The 17,092-nt window shown below is 36.4% G+C and overlaps 1 protein-coding gene across 2 annotated transcripts in view; it reads right to left on the minus strand.

Moving 5' to 3' along the window:
- The window catches only part of ZCCHC7 (zinc finger CCHC-type containing 7), a 148,276-nt gene that overhangs the window by 24,119 nt on the left and 107,065 nt on the right, over positions 1 to 17,092 (minus strand). For both annotated transcript variants that reach the window (XM_067553358.1, XM_067553357.1), the window contains one exon: positions 4,428 to 4,463. In XM_067553358.1, the coding sequence (XP_067409459.1) occupies positions 4,428 to 4,463 (36 nt within the window). The remainder of the gene's footprint in view (positions 1 to 4,427; positions 4,464 to 17,092) is intronic.

Consider the following 17,092-nt stretch of genomic DNA (forward strand, 5'->3'; position numbering starts at 1 on the left):
ATCCACCATGACCCTTGGTAAATTGTTCCTATGGCTAATTACTCTCAGATAAAAATTTATGCCTTATTACCAGTCTGAATTTGTCTAGATTCAACTTCCAGCCATTGGATTGACTTTCTCTGCCAGAGTGAACTGGTTTCAGCCAAAAGCCACATGCATGTAGCTACATATGAAGTGCTATGGCAATTTTTTCAGATGTAGTCCATGGTAGTAGTTACCTTCTGAAGAGGGTAACGTTCCTCTCTAATGACAGGGCTATCTGCTATTATCATCTATTTAAGGTAGCGCTCACTGTGTTCAAGAAATTTTCCAGACTCTGCAGAAGGCCTGGTCTCAGTTCGAAGAACTTCACAATCTAAGGATATAGTCTATATAGTCAAGATTGAGTATAAATCTGTTTGGTTCATCTGTGGGTGTGTGGCTCTCCAAGAAGTATAGTTACCTGAAAGGGGAACTGCCATGGGAAAGAGAAAGGTGATCAGAATAAACATACAGAGCATTTTTTAGGTCAAACTACAAACTGAACAAAATTATCCAAAAACGTAAGCTAGAAGATAAATTCTGTTTGGTTGTCATAAGAGCAATTCCAATGACTGCAGTACGGATTATTTTTGTGACTGAAGTGGGAAGGAGTTTTCCCTAGGCCTGTAACTGTACAGCGCAAAAATATTCTATAAACGCATATACAATTCTAGTTTGGGTCATGAGTCAAGTGCTTTTTACTGTGTCAGATATGAAAGAGATGAGAGTGATGGTATGTTCTTTGCATCTTTCTGTGTGCTTCCAGCATATCTAGCACAACCAGGTCAACCGATCCCAATTGGTGCCATTGGCTATTACCATAATATCGTAGTACCATCGTACGGTATCGTAATACCGTAAACGACGATAATATTTCTTCAGTCAAAGTTATAGGTATGTTTCCTAAGGCTCGGGGACAACGCACTGTAGGGCTGAACTTCTTTCAGAGACCCTTAAAAATTCCTTCATATTCTAATATTATTTATATCTGGCCAAAATATTGTAAAATTATTTTTACTGGATTTTGAAAATCAACTTCTTGTATTATTAAACTACTATTATGAGTTCATGGTAAGAGGTTTGCTAAATGTAGAACTGTGTATCATAGCTGACTATTATTTATTGCATGAAGGAAACAATGAGAGGAAAAAACCCATAAAATACGTTGACAACTTTTTTTTTCTTTTCTGAAAAAAGGAGAAACAAATAGAATAGGCACAAGGAAAATTATTTAATCATGTTTTAAAATCATCATCAAAACTGGTCATTAAATATTATTCTAATTCACAATGTGTAATGTGACTAATATTTTGGTGACGGATTGATTTTTACAGAGTAATTCTATTAACAGAGTTGAAAGAAGTTTCTGGAACCTAACCTCATCCAGTTATAAACCTTTGATTATCACAGAGCCTTTAAATATAAGCTTCATTAGTATGATTTAATTGTCTGTTTTTTCTGACAAGGAACAAATTAAAACATTCGACTCATAATTCTTTTTGTCTTTTCAACTCTTAAAATTTTTGATACTCTAACAAAAAAAAGCTTCCTGTAAGAAATTTCTGAGAAAATTACAAAGTTATTTTTAGTGTTTCAAGATTTCCAACCATAATAGTGCAAATAAAAACCTAATACCAACCATAACAGTAGGAATGGAATTATGTACTCATTGTTCCTACTGTAGCTACACTGAAGTGCAAGGCTGCCATGAGTCAATAGATGGCAGTCCACCTCTGAGTAAAGAGACAGATAATGAATAAAATCATCAAAAGCTTCACAAAGAGACAAGAATCCGTTCTGTTTTTAACAAGCTTTCAGAGTGATTAATTAAGAACATTTTAAGAATGTATGTGCATTTAAACATAATTTTTATATGGACCTTTGGCAAAGTGGTATTATATAGGAGGTTTTAAAAGTTCTTAAACATGACATATTTGTACAAAATATAACCATTGCTCTGCTTGTGTTGATGTCTATATATGTTACGCACACTACTAGTTAACCATTTTCCTCAAATTCAGTTTGAACCCAGTTATTAAACTTGCTATATATATTGTTAAAGTATAGAAATACCTGAATCTAACATAAGTATGTATACCTGTAAAGATATATGCATATTCTCAAAAAATAATAAATGCAAGTGTTTTTCTTCTCTTGTATTATTTGTTTAGAAATCTGTATTTACAGCCAACTATGATGAAATTGTAAATTGAAGACTAATGTTAAACAGTGGTATACCTATTTGAGAGCCAACTTAACTTTTATCTTTTAGTCATATTTATGTCATAGAAATAGACAACAATTCTATCCTAACATGACAGTTTCAGCATTATTTGTGGATATTATTTTCTTCTGTTGCAGTTTAGATCTAGAGAGAATGCTTAAGTGAAAAAACAAAAGTTGACCATTACATGTTTAAGTAGTTTAAATAATACAGATTCTCTTGAACTGTTACTTCTATTTTAAATGTCTAATAGGTCTCTTGTCAACTGAAGTTTTAAAAAAGTATAATCTGATTATGCTTCAATTAATGTTATCAAATTGGTCTTCATATGAAAGATGCTATGTAAATGCGAAGTATCATCATAAATTAAAAACTTGGATAATTTATAGTACTAAATAGCAAAGGCATTTATAAGAAACAAGGTAGGAATTAAATATTTAGTAATGAAATAGGAAATCTCTCTCTCTCTCTCTCTCTCTCTCTATATATATATATAATGAGCACATTTCAAAATATTCTCTCACAAACACAGAGTATGCCAAAACACTATTTTTTTTCCAAATTAATTATTTTTCAATATGACATTTCTATGTATAGCTCTAAAAATGCTAAAGTAGGTCTTCTGTTGGTGGATATTGTTAATGTCACACCAGTGAAAGTATAAAGTCAAAATACTTTTCCTTAAAATTAGCTGGCTACAATTCTTTGTGGTGAAAGAGCTCAGATTCGTTGTCAATGAAGAAGAATCTGTTTTTTAGCCTTTTAAAAAGTAAGAATTTTCTGCAGTGTTGATAACAACTCTTCTCCTGCACAATGTCCAAAAAAGGCCAGAACAACAAAATATATTTTGACATATTAGTTGAAACATAATTCATCATCACATTATTGGCTAAATATAGCTATGTAATTTTTAGATTCCAAGTTCCATAAGAGATCTAACAAACCATTTGAATACTTCTTTTTCCAAAGCATAACCTTTTCTTTTGAGTATCTTTAAATAAAGAAAGCAAACAGTAATATAAAGTGAATGTAGATAAATCTATTTTTATTACATCTGCTTTAATCTGGTAATTTAAGAGCAAAGAAAATATTCATATAGAAATGGAGATTTCCAAAGTGCATGTTTTTGTTTTTTTAAATACTGAAGTACACAGAAAGCACAGGAAAGGTTTTCAACAGAGTTTACCCTTTACTCTTAAATTTAGTTGCTAAAACAGAAGAGAGAAAGTTCTAACATATTGAAAAGGCACAAGGAACAGATTTTAAAGTATATCTCATAGTTATATTTCCTTATTTGAAAGAAAAACCTCAAAACCACAGCACAATAACAAGTACAGGACAAACTTTTCTACTTTGTTAATTTGCAGGGATGACAGTGATTATAAAGTTATTCCAATTAAACACATATTTTCCTTATGTTGAACACAAGTTATAGGCAAGGCCTAATTTTTCATACATAAGTGTGTGTGTATCTATATATATGTGTGTGTGTGTGTGTGTGAGAGAGAGTGGGGGGTATAGTTCAATTAGACATTATCCTAAACAAGTTAAATACTGTTTTCAGACTCCACAAGTTAATGTAGGTGCAATTTGTTTAAATGTTCCCTGTATTTCACATACAAGAAAAAAAGTTAAACTGAATAATGTATTTGTAGTGTACATTAGTTATTTTTACAACTAAAGACCAACTAAGCAGGGGACAGAGAAGACGTGACAGTTGATTTCTTCTTTAAGAATCATGTACAAAGATTTTAAAATTTATTTCTAAAATTCACATTCCATTGTCTAGGTAAGGTTCTTTAATTCAAAGTTAAAGAAAACTGCCTTGTAATAAATATATGGGATTTTGACATTTGAATCTGGGAAACACTGAGACAGGAATATTTTTATATTTCAATGTAAAATTAAACTTTCTTTTTTTATAATTTATAAAGTAAATGCAGTTATGGAGAGAAAAGTGATAGGGTGCAGTCTTTAAATGATGCTAGTAATAAAAACAATCAGAACTTCTTTAAGAATGTATAAAAAGGGACAGTGTATTATTTCATTCTCCAGTTCAAAAACTCTCCAGATGTTTATTATCTTCCTGAAGAAGATGCTTGTCTATATTTTATGGTCAGCAGTTCACAGAAGAGTAAATAGGTTGGGTGTAGAAGAAAATAAAAAAGGTGTTTCTACTTACTGTTAGGTGATACTGCCTCCATATTTCTGGGCAAGCCTGGAAAATAAAAATATTGATCAGCTGGGAGCATGAAACAAGGTGCTTTACAGCCTGTTGGTTTTGGCATAACACAGTATCCACCGGTGTCGGTCACAGGAAAATAAGAAGCTTAACTGAAAGGGTCTGCATTTCAGCTTCAAAAACCTGGCTAGACAGTTTAATTGAATTTTACACTGGTTTAACACACTCCCTGCCATTGTCAGAAAGCCAGTAACAGTTTTCTCTCTCCCTTTCTTCTCTTAAGGTTAGAAGTTTTGGAGACTAAACATATTTTTAACTGTCATAACAATTATTACTGTAAAACAAACACCAACTGAAATTCTGCATGTAGGGTATAGTATGTGTTTTGTAACATTTCAAACATACGTAATGTTTCAGAAATTAATTCAGCAGTTACTATGCTTTAATACAGAAGTGGATTTAAAACTATTTTGCTGTTTTTGTACATGTCTGAATCCTAATCAAAATATAATTGTTACATGTAATAATCCTCAGTAGCCTAATGTCAGATGAGATGTAAACAAGGAGCATAACAGATTGCTTTAATGCTTCTATTTTTACAATGGCTTGCTCTCTTCTGTTTTGATCCTTGCCCATCTTCTACACGAACTTCAAAGCATAGTCCATTTTAAAAACACTCTATAAAGTAGATTTTCTGTAACAGCAATTTCACAATAGACTTGAAGAAAGCATAGAACATGGGAAAGAGGAAATGCGAATCTTTTTTCTTAAAATAAAATAAAAATGTACTGAGAATCAATGAGACAAGGCTGCTAAATATTTTCTTAATATTCCTTAATATTTTTACAAAATTAAAAATGACTTTTCTGATTCTGATTTTATACACATCAGGGCCAGAACCAAATACCTATTGCTAATTTGACTGTTATTCATGTCAGAACCAGGTGTGTTTGTCACACATACACACACAGCTGTATAACTATTATCTGTGCACCATCTTTGATTTTATTTATAATTCCCCTCTTTACTGTGGAAACAATCTCTCGGTCATATGAACAATCTCCCATTTGGTTTGTAAATCTCAATTTTGAGTGTTCCATCAGAAATTTTGGTTATTCCATGTTTTCTGTGCTGTATCATGTAGTTTTAACACCCAACTCTCAAGTTCCCCTCCATCTTGCAAATGTATACTAGTAACACTTAAGATTTTTGAAACAACCTTTTCTCCTATGCCTGATAAACCTGCTTTCCTTCATATTTACAGAGAATTTGCATTTAAAAAATACAATATTAACAAAATGTAATGGAATTTCTAAAAAATAAAAGCTAGTGCTAGTGGCCAACCCTCAGGCATCCCGCCAGCGACCACCACAGCAGGTTTTCTCCAGATAGGCTGAAAATTTTATTATTTATTATACATTTTACTAGTCATGCAATTTTCTGGAGAAAAACATGCACTCTGTGCTGTGTGACTGTTCCACACTTTCTGTCTCACTCAAATATTGTATGTAAATATTTGTGTTTTATATTGATATTATTTTTGTAAAGAAGCAGTAAGATGCATTACATTTCTGGGCATAGGGAAGCAATACAACATGGGACAATTTAAAAACACATAAGCTATCTTGGAACGCAAACAAAAGGATTTACCACCTCTCCTAACATGGATACTAGTTTGGCACTTACACAGGATTAGCTGGGGTAGCAGGCAGGTATTTATACATTAGTTCTGGGTAGTTTTCGATTACCACAGTGTTCCCAGAATAATATGGTTGAAAAATTGCAATCAGTGAGTTGTCATACACTGGCAAAATGCCACTCTGCTATATGACCTTTACTTACACAGAGCTACTTAATAAAAAAAAAATTACTTGGCTTTAGCATAATAATTCTGTTGCTCTGGACATGAAGACACTATTTATTGTGGAAATTTGTTGCTAAGGAATAAGAAACTTCTCCAACTAGTCACTTAACAAAACATTTAAAAGGCACAACTCCACTTCACTCAGCAACTCTATCTATAGAAGAGCTAGCTGCCATTATTGCTCTTACCTATATGTGCATTTTAAGGCAGTGGGGGGGGGGGGGAAGGTAAAAATCAAAGGAAAACTGAACTGGCATATTTCTATATTTACAAAGCGACTCAGATTCTTCATAATCAAAAGGGTCCCTTATACAACTTCAGGTGGTTTATGCAATAGTCCAAAATGGATGACTTGCTAAATAGTAGCCATAGCATTAAAAAACATACTTTTAACTTGGAGATGTATTACCTTGCATCAACTTATAACTACAGTCTATACCTCTTCCTTATCACAGAATGACCAAATATATGTATACTTAACAATTACTACAGAATACTGGCATCTCAAATGAAGCAAAGTGGCTTGCTATGGAAGAGAGGAGAACATAACCAAATACAACCGCAATTGAACCTCTGATTTTTCTTATTTATTTAAAAGTATTTAATCATGAATAGCCCTCATCTAAAGAAAGGCCCTTGTGGTATACATGTAGGATGGCAGTGTGATGAACTACGTTAAAATAAAATTGCATTTATTTCCTGCCCCAGTGGTCTGACCTTACTAGCATTTAGATGTATGAACACAAAAGGTTCCTATACTCTTAAAAGCAGCTCTACCACCTTACAGCTGCATAAAATACACACAAAATACACTTTTAAATCCCTTTAACTGAATCTGCCTGACCTTTTTTACGTTCTGCACAATTAGTTTTTCCTCTGCTACATTCTTCATTCTGACCCATTTATGAAGAACTCGGAATGGTTATTATTCATAAAATTCAAACACGAATCAACTAAGTTTGCCACACCAGATGAATCAAGAGTTTATATTGTGCATTTTGACCCATATTGAATTTTATCTGGTGCTAATTATTGTTTTACGAGAACAATGGCTTAATGCATCTGTTGTTTAATTCCCACTTCCCTATTCTCAAATGTGAACATCAAAGAAAATAAAACACTCAATCTTAAACAGCCCCTGACAGCAGACCAAGACTCAAGTGCTCAATAGACAAGGCCCTTGCCACCAGTTCTCGTATTTCCACAACAATGAACAAACACAAAAACAGCACTAAGCGGCCTTTCCTCCTTTTCAGCTCCCCTTGGCCAGTTGTCTGCCTTGTACTAGAGAGAACCCTTGAACACAGCCCTGCTGGGAACACAGCACAGGAGAAAGGATTAGCCTTACTAACATGCTAGCATTTGCAAAAGTGAAGAAAAAAACCCACAGTACTGTATTTGGTCTATGAATAACCAAAATGTATGAGCTGACAAGAGACCAGGACAGGCCTATGGCTCCCCGGGAGAAAATGTAGCTGTGATGAGTGACAGGGCTTTCAGGAAATATGTTCACAATCACAGACAGTGAAGGCCATGACCTAGATCGTTTAAGAGCTTGTCTTGTCAAATTATCAAAAGCTTCTTCCTCTCTGAATAAAGAGTGACATAAGTGAGTGTCAGAAAGCTGCAGGCTGACAAGCCAAGCATACAATAACAGAATGCACGTCACATACTTGCCGAACACCGCCACGGCTAGCGGCAAATCTTAATGAGAGCGCGGCTGGCCCAAGAGACTTGGGTCCCTGCTGGCACAGCTACTCATCTCACAAAAATCCTTCAGCTCCAAGTCAGTTATGGTCTGACACAACGACTACAATTACTAAACACAACTTTTTAACAGAATCCTCTGGTGCTTTGTCAAAGCGGCTGCTGTTAGAAGCTGCCCCGGTACAAGTCGCCGCAGCAAAACAAAAGATTTAATAAAACGAGCCATATTCATGACTGCTGTATAATAATTAGTGCACAAGAAGAGGCACTTTTTAGCAATTCTCACATAAAAAGATAGAGAGGCTCTTCCCCTCACCGGACCGTTCTCTACTCACATCCCACAAAGAGAATGAGACGATTTAACCTCCGAGATTGAAAGGCCTCTTGGTGATATTTATTTATGATTATGATTAGATAGAAAATTACTCAGGAGTAAAAAAAAAAAGCAACTCAAGGGAAAACTTGTGACTTCTGGACAGAGTAAGAGTGCCACAGGAGGAATGGTGCGAAATCAGAAAAATGGATAGAAATCCCTGCGTTTTTCAAGAGACTCTTTAGAAAGGGATGAGAAACAGAAGGTTGAGGCTATATAATATAGCTGAAGCAGGAAAGGAAAAAAACAAATAGGCAAGGCTCTCATCACAAGTAGCTAAACTCTCTGTTTTTTCCGGCCACTTTAGATTAACTTAGTCTTCGGGATGCCCACAGGTATACTTGATTCCATAGATATACAGTAGTTAAACAAATAACTTGCCCGTTGCTATTCTACAGCACAGTTATTTAAAATGACAGACACGCAAAAAATTATAATGAAGACATTAACAGAAATCTCCTCCTGAAATGTGTATAATTCCAATAAGTTAAACTTTCAGAAAAGGCCTCAAAGGGAAGAAAGTACATCAGAGAGTTATGCTACGGTTATATATTTACATATACTTTTGCTTTTTGAGGAAAACGGCTGAATAAATAGTGTGTGAGACACACACCTACCGTATGTGAAATCAATACAAAACTGGAGGTGGTAGCATGGCCAAAGAGTTGGAGCAGGGGACTAACAGTGAAGAGATAGGAATCTATATTCCCTGCTAACTCAAGAACCAACCTTGAGCACATCACGGACTTTCTGTGGACTAGTTTCCTCATCTGTAAAAGGAAAAATTGTGCTTTACTTGTGAATTTTCTTTTCAGAACCCTCCATCTGCAAAAATCTTCACTGAGGGATGCTCCCTGCCTCCATAGCAATTGGCTCTGAGGCTGGGGGTTTAGGATCATCCAGCAGGAACGACTCTCAAGAATGATGGTGTTGTTCAGCTTTGGAAACTAATTATGCAACAGTCACAAGAAGCGCTACTCAAACTGTTTGCAGTAGATCTTACAAGAAATTTAAGGATTTCCTAGATGAACACACTCTTCCCTTTCAAATTACTTAACAAGCAAATAATAGCCAGAAATGCCTGTGGACATAATGCAAACCTCCAAGGGAGGGCCAGACTGACTGACATGGAAGATTTTAGAAGGAAAATTCACACAAGAGAATTTTTCTTCCCATTCCCTACACATCAGTCTGAAGTTCAATGAAGAAAACAGTTAATCATTCCTTGGGGGAAGGCAAGGATGAATCAATTTATTTATGTAGAAACTGGAAGGGAAAGGGAGAGGTTTCTGGGGCATCACACTTTGTAACACCCATCTACCAAGTGCTGCATCGGCAGGGGAGAGGATGTTTGCTCTAGAGTGCTTTGAGAAAGTGTGGGTGGAGGACCACATAGCATCCTGGCAGATCTCACCAGATGTGGTGTGCAGTTTCTTGGAGTGAGCAGCACCATACTTAGGAGCTGGCCCTCTCAAAGCCTCTGCTATGTAGAACAGGTAATTATCAAGTGATCCACCCATTCGCCATTCCCAGCTTCTGGAAAACAGCAATCCCTGCCCGTCTGGCTAATAGCCATTCATGGACCTATCCTCCATAAGCTGATCTCCATGACATGATCAGTGAGATCAGATGTCCTTCAGTGAGAAGTGTTGAAGATTTCTGCCTTCTTATTGAGATGGTGCTGCCCTTCAAACCCTCCTCAGAACAGGAAAACATTTTTGGAGTCCAGCACTTTTGAGGAGAACAACTTAGAAGAAATGGGGGAAAAAAGAAGAGATATTTAGTTCATTTTTGTTTTAAATCCTGTAAAAAGCTCTGCTACAAAGGGAGGCCTGGAGTCTGCCATCTGTATAAGTTTGCAGGTGAATAATTCTGGAGAGCTTTTCCTGAGGGGTGGTCTACACCCCCATACAGAAGAAAAGTTGTGGCCTGCCTTCAGATGCTGTTGGTACAAGTACCACCACACTGTAAGGACTGACAGAGTGGACAGAGAATAGGGATAATAATGGTTACATCGTTTTGTAAATGATTACACCATTTTTCTTTGATATGGTTGGATAAAGAAAGGGACTAGGGAGAAGGCCCTATAATCCCTCTCAAAGAAAGCTACCAGTTGGTGGCAGATATCAGGGTGCTAGGAAAACCCAATCATTTAGCCTTCCAAAAGGAATTGCCAGCACCCAATGGCAGAGCATGTTACTTGAAAAACTAAAACCTTCTTTAATTTGGAAAAGCTTAACAAGTAGAGAAGCTGTGATCTCAAGTATTCCAAAATCTAAACTCTGAAGTTTCAGGTAGCTTCTGTCATTAAACAGTCAAAATCAGGAAGATGTCCCAAGAATGGATTTTTCCTCAATAGCATGACCAACATTAATCTAGCATGGATGGAATTTGATAAGGAAGTGTTAGCAAATTTGACAGCTTAAAAGAAGTAGCTTACTGCTACTTGAGACCTGATCCAAAGCCCACTGAACTCAATGGGAGTTTTTCATTGACTTCAGTGGACTTTGTATCAAATGCATAGTAAGTAAGATTGAGGAGAAAACCAGTCATTTGTCTTTAAAAGTTGCATCGGAATACTCTGATCTCTTGAGAATGGAGTTAGTTATTAAAAGTCAAAGGGAGGGGAGGGGAGGGAAGGGAGATTTGATGCATGTATGATTATCATACATTACTGAGGTGGACTTCTGGCCTTACGGACTTGAGACTAAGGCCTGGTCTATATTGGCCGTGGATTTCGGTGGCAGTCAACGGGAGATACGCAAGCTACGTACAGTAACTTGCATATTTCCCGTCGACTTCCTAGTGTCTACTTACCGCGGCATCTCCACTGCGCTGCGCTGACTGGAAATGCCCTCCCGTTGATGCAATGCTGTGCTTCTTGCCGGGGTGGATTTACAGAGTTGACTTCTGGGTTTGATTGAGCGAGTCTTCACTGCCACTCAATCAAACCTGCAAAATCGATCCGGCGATGCCGCCAGCAGTGTAGACATAGCCAAAGAGAACTGTGTGAAATTCTTGAGGCACAAATGTTTTCTGATCTAATTAAGTTGAATATAAATAAGAGTTTTGACTGGCAAACAGATCAACGCGAACACGTGTTCAGACATTCCTGATGATGTACTTTACATGAGAATATATTACTACTACAATGCAGGTCTGTCTTAGTGCTTTTCATCAGTAGAGCTCAAGTATAGGGCTTAAATATTTTAATGAGAGACTGAGAATTCTGTCTTTAGGGAGAAGAAAATCCTATTCTGTGTGGACTACTCTCTAGTTATTTTGAAGATGAAAAAAGAATCTGAGCAGTGAAGAAGCCTCCTGAGATTACCTGAGTCTGCTTTTGCCCTGCTACAGCCAGAAAGATTTGGAAGACATACATATCTTCTTGTATGACAGATCAGTGGGCAACAGAAATGCAGCTGGACAAATTTATAGCAACTAGCATTGATGAACCTTAAAAGTTTTGGAGCATGATTTGAACATCCAAAACATTAGCTGAACTTTCAGGTCTAATCTCTGGTGATGCTGTGACAGTCTCCAAGTTTGCATCCTCCAGTGACTTCCCAACTTTAGTGTGATGGCAGCTAGTCTTCAGGGGATGGAAGGATACTCAAAGCAGCATCACGGACAGGTACTTCTGTCCTGTTTGCACAAATAGCAACATGGTGGTGTGACATAGGGACAGTGAGATAATGCTAAGTTGTATGGGAAAGTAACAAGTGGAGGAGGTACCTACAGAAGTTTCCTGAAGATGGAATAACAGCCATGCTGGGATCTCTCTCCTCTTCATGCCAAGGGGAAGTAGAAGGGAGGGAGGATTCAGTGAGAAACATTTTGGAGAATGGGTGAAAGTTGGCTCTTACTGTAAATGAACCTGTTCCGCTATCCCTTAACTGTAGGGTAAGGCTGGAAGTTATGCATGGCTACATCGTAACTTGCAATCTCTCTTCATATTATTGTGTTTAAGCTGTCTTTAGTTTGAAGAAAAAAAGCTTAATGCGATGGAACAATTTGCTAAATGTAATTATATATGGTAATTGCAGTTCTGGAAGGCAAAAATAATTATGTGGGCATCACAATGTTTGAGGCATCTAAGAATGATGTTTGAATGCATATTTAGCTTTTCAGTGACTTTTTATTTGGGTGGGCCATGATAAGACACATGGAGAGATTCAGGCTATTTCCATCCCTCTGTTTTCTCATAGTCTTCAGAATGGGGCATTGTTGTTGGTACCAAAAAACCTTTCATGAAATTTAACACAGAGAGCAACATGTCTGTCTATATTGTGCTGGTGAAATAGGAGGGCATATTGGCACAATAGAAAGAGCTGAAACCTGAAATTTTAATTAGTGTAATTTAAGTTTACTACAGTAATACTTTTCTGACATCAGAGATAAGGTTCTTTATTTCAGAGGGATTATACTTTTGCCATAACAATTCATTCTAGAGTAAAACCTGACAAAATATTTCATCAAAGAAGGAACATTTAAAAAGCAATTATGTCTAACTTTATAATGTATGAGATTAAAAAAAAAAAGTCTCCCAGGTTGTGGCTATTTTGAACTGTCAAAATGAGCTTAATTAAAATAAAAAATTCAGAATTCCGGAATATTCAGCTTAGTAGCTACCTTTCATAAAGATTTTAAGTACTCCTGTTTAGTACTCATAGTTGTATATCACAGTATAAATTCATGATACTTGGGAACTGATCCAATATTATTGGCAATTTGCCATGAGACTACCACACTTCACACAAGATAAAAACAAACTCCCGTTAGTAGTAACATGACTTTTGGACATATGTATCAAGGTAAAAAAAGACTATTTATTTTAAACTAGTATCTTAATATACTGGGGTCATAACATTCAGATGGGAAAATATGTGTGTTTTAACTCTCCATTAAAGAAACAAAAGGAGGAAGTTGTATATTGAATTTTGGATGTAAATAATGATAAAGGCTGATGCACTAACTGAGGAAAAACAAAGTACTTTCAAACCTGGAGCCAAATTCCGTCTTCAGATACGTATGCAGGACGCCTCCTGAAATCAAAGACAGGCCTCCATACCAAGCAGCTGTAACCTGCAGTTCCTACCTGAAGCTCATCAGCTACCCTATCCAGATCAGCATGATTGATACTTTTCTACATGTTGCTGATTTGCTTCACAGCAACCTTACTTAATCATAGTTCTCTACATCCAACATATACCATGGTATACCACATTAACTGGACAACCATAAAACTTCATACTAAATTACAGGATAGTATATCAGGATAGTGACTGTATCAGCTCATTTCCTCTATTATTTTCACTCTCTGTAAAGTCCTTTTAAACTGTAAAGAGAAAGGAGCTTGAATCAAATTAAAGAGTTGTTTAACACGTGCAGGAAAACACCTCTCAGATTTATAATTTATAATTGTTTCTTCCTACCACCAATGAAGACTTTAAAATCTACTTCATCACTCTGTTACTGAGAGATTTCCATGGCAAGGTTGAGTGAAGCCATGTGTACAGACGTTTATACCCTGGTGAAACCCAAATGTTACAATTCCAACAGAGAAAGCACTGCTGAGATCAGCAGCAACATTTCAGCTCAAGGGCTTGTGGCCACAACAATTATAGAATAAAATAGCAAAGGAGTGAATTTTAGTTGGATTATTTGGCTGCACTGTGCATACTACCTACACATTGATCATTTTGTTGATGTTACATAAAGCCCTTAAAATATTACTTGAGAGTTGTTGAGGAAGAATGGTGCTGCTGGTGTCTTGAAAAAAAGGTAACCAGAATTTTTTTAACATGGGCAAAACAATGCGTTTTTCCCTAGAATCATTTTAGGGAACCATTTTGGCTGACATTTTCCAAAAATATTTGGCCTAAGCCAGAGACTTGGCATGGAAAATTTCAGCCCAAATGATTGAAGTTTGGCAAAGTTATAAGCAACAGAAAACAGGGTCTTGTAATTGGAAGCATCAGGCAACCTTAACAGATGGGGCTACCAGCTCCAACTATAATTTCCCTGTTTATACATGCAGGGTCTATTAGCATTTTTAGCTACACCATGCAATAGGAGCTCATGTTCAGCTGGTTATCTACCATGCTCCTTAAGTCCCTTTTAAGGAGAGCACACTGTGAATTACAAGGCGTTATTACATCGTTACTGCAGCTCCTAGTTTTCACTGTATCTCTGGTAAGCATGTCCACTATATGAAACAAACTTATTTTTCTATTCAAGCATTGAGCAGTCACTAATCTTTTAATATGCGCATGACACGATTATGCTGTGCTCAGCTCTACTATTTTGAAATTCACTTTCTGTTCACTATTTCCATTGTCAAATGGTTTTGTTGTAGAAACTCTTAGAATATATAGTTAGAGGTCCAATACATAACTCTGTTTCTACATTACCACCAGATCTTAGTCTTCTAGTGGTACGTTCTTAAGTATATTTTGCTTTTGTATATTTTTGCAATTAGGGCTGAGAGAGATAAACCCTTGCAAAATGGTTGCTTTCACTGCATGCATGACACTGCACTCCTTGTGCTGTATACATTTGCATCATGGTGCGGTTGTGTAACGTTTATTTGCAAACAAGTCTAGTCTCTGCCATTTGTTTACACTTGTATACTGTCTGTGTGTCTTGGTTTATAGGTCTAATCACCTATAATGACCCCCCTCCGCCCCCCATTTGTTAACACTTTCACTTAGGAAGGCCAATTTTCAATAAACTTGCAAATATCCTCTGCTCTTTGAAAGTTCAAGTGCATTTCTTGCAACAACCTGCTTTGACCAGTTATAAAACTAATAATTTGGTCCCCAAACAGTTCACCTGTTAAGTGTTCAAATTCACACGATTTGGCTTTATTACACGTCTGTAATATAATAGGCAATGGTCTCATCTAGCAACTAGTTGCCTGTACAGAAAATGTGCTTTTCCCAAGTGACATTCTTGAATGGGTCCTTAATATTCTTGTAACTTTTGAATTGATCTGTCTAGCAGTTTGCATCTCCCAGTGTACTCCCACAAACGTCCAAGGTATAAGATATGAATACACTTAATGTAGGGTAAGGATTTACCTGCTAATATAGCCACACTCTGACTTCTTTCACTTATTAAAAAAATGCAAACTTCTTATCAATCCCATAAATTGACTTTTATTTAAGGTTGTATATATCCTCAAAAATTTGCACAAAATGGCAGTGTGTATATGTTTGGGTTTTTATAGTGGGTTTTTTTTTGCCAACCAACAAAATATGTGGAAAAAAACTCCACTGCTTTGCTGTCTGACATGGATCCTAATACTGACAAATGCCTGGTAGGATGATAAAATGAATAGTGCATTCTTTAAAAGAATCCCTTTATCTAGACTGTGACTATGTTGAAAGGGGGGGGGGGGGGGACGGGACGACATTTTCACATACTCATTTGACAAGAGAAAGCTGCAAGATGAAAGAGGAACGGCTTGAGATACTTTGGATACAGACACAGGCTGGTTAAGTTATCAGAAATGATGTTTTATGAGGTGAGGTATGAAGTTTAATAAAAACATTCAAACCTGATTTAAAAATGGTCAGTTATAGAGAATGCACCACAAACCTCTGTAAGTCGTTCCAATGGTTAATTACTGTCACCGTTAAAAACGTATGCCTTTTTCCAGTCTGAATGTGTTGGTTTCAACTTCAAACCACTGCATCATCTTATACCTTTCACTACTAGACTGAAAAGCCCATTATTAAATATTTGTTCCCCTTGTAGGTACTTACAGACCATAATCAAGTCACCCCTAAAACTTTTCTTTGTTAAGATGGAAGGAAGAAGTTGATTGGTAACTCTGATCAGACTGTACATCCCAACTATTCTGAGTAGTGCTGATCTTCTACATAGCAACAGTGCAGTTCTGAATGACAGTGGTGAAAATGAAGAACACCGAAAGATGGATTTAGTGTAGCTCTTACTGATACGTTTTGAGGATTAAGATAAAGCATTCAGACAAATACTTCTCTCCTTATGCTGTACTTTTTTTTAACATTTGAACTATGAAGACAAAATGACTGTTCAGTTTCTTTATAATTTCTCTCCTACACTACACATATGGTATGCTTGTCTGGGGAGAAGCACACAATTCACCTCGTTTGTCACCATCTTCCCTCTTTCACATCTCATGGAAGAGTTTACAGGTGACTGTGGCAGAAATCCAAACTTGCACACAAGAACGGATTATATATACACAACTGAAAAGCAGGCAGAACATAAGCTGAGTCATTCAAATAAACTGTTTCTAAACCTCTTCCTTTAAAAGTTACTATTTTACCATTAGATAAAAATGTATATTCAGCTCTATTTACATGGGAAAAAATGTCTTATTTCCTTTTTCCTGGCTCAAGTATAACTTGTCATATGAAATGTATAAGGTAATGTACATACCAAACCAAGATATAAACCAACTTAAGTTTCTACTGACGCTTTTATAACAACATAGGAATATGCAGTAGTATCAGAACAACACACTGCTAATTACTGGCTTTTGGTGGGTGGAAGCTGTCTGCTGGAGCACTTGGGACATCTGATGTCCCCTCATTTGAAGCCACCATCACTGATGAGGACCCATGTATTTTCCTCCATCATCTGGTTCAGTACAACTGGATGAAATTCCAGTGAGAGCCCCTCACTACCTGTCTTTAATTAACTAGCAGGGACACTAGTGAATTGTGCAAG

The sequence above is a fragment of the Emydura macquarii genome, unplaced genomic scaffold (assembly GCF_026122565.2).
Source record: "Emydura macquarii macquarii isolate MOO-44397 ecotype Brisbane River unplaced genomic scaffold, CSIRO-AGI_Emac_v2 contig_1451, whole genome shotgun sequence".
NCBI classification, from domain to species: Eukaryota; Metazoa; Chordata; order Testudines; family Chelidae; genus Emydura; species Emydura macquarii.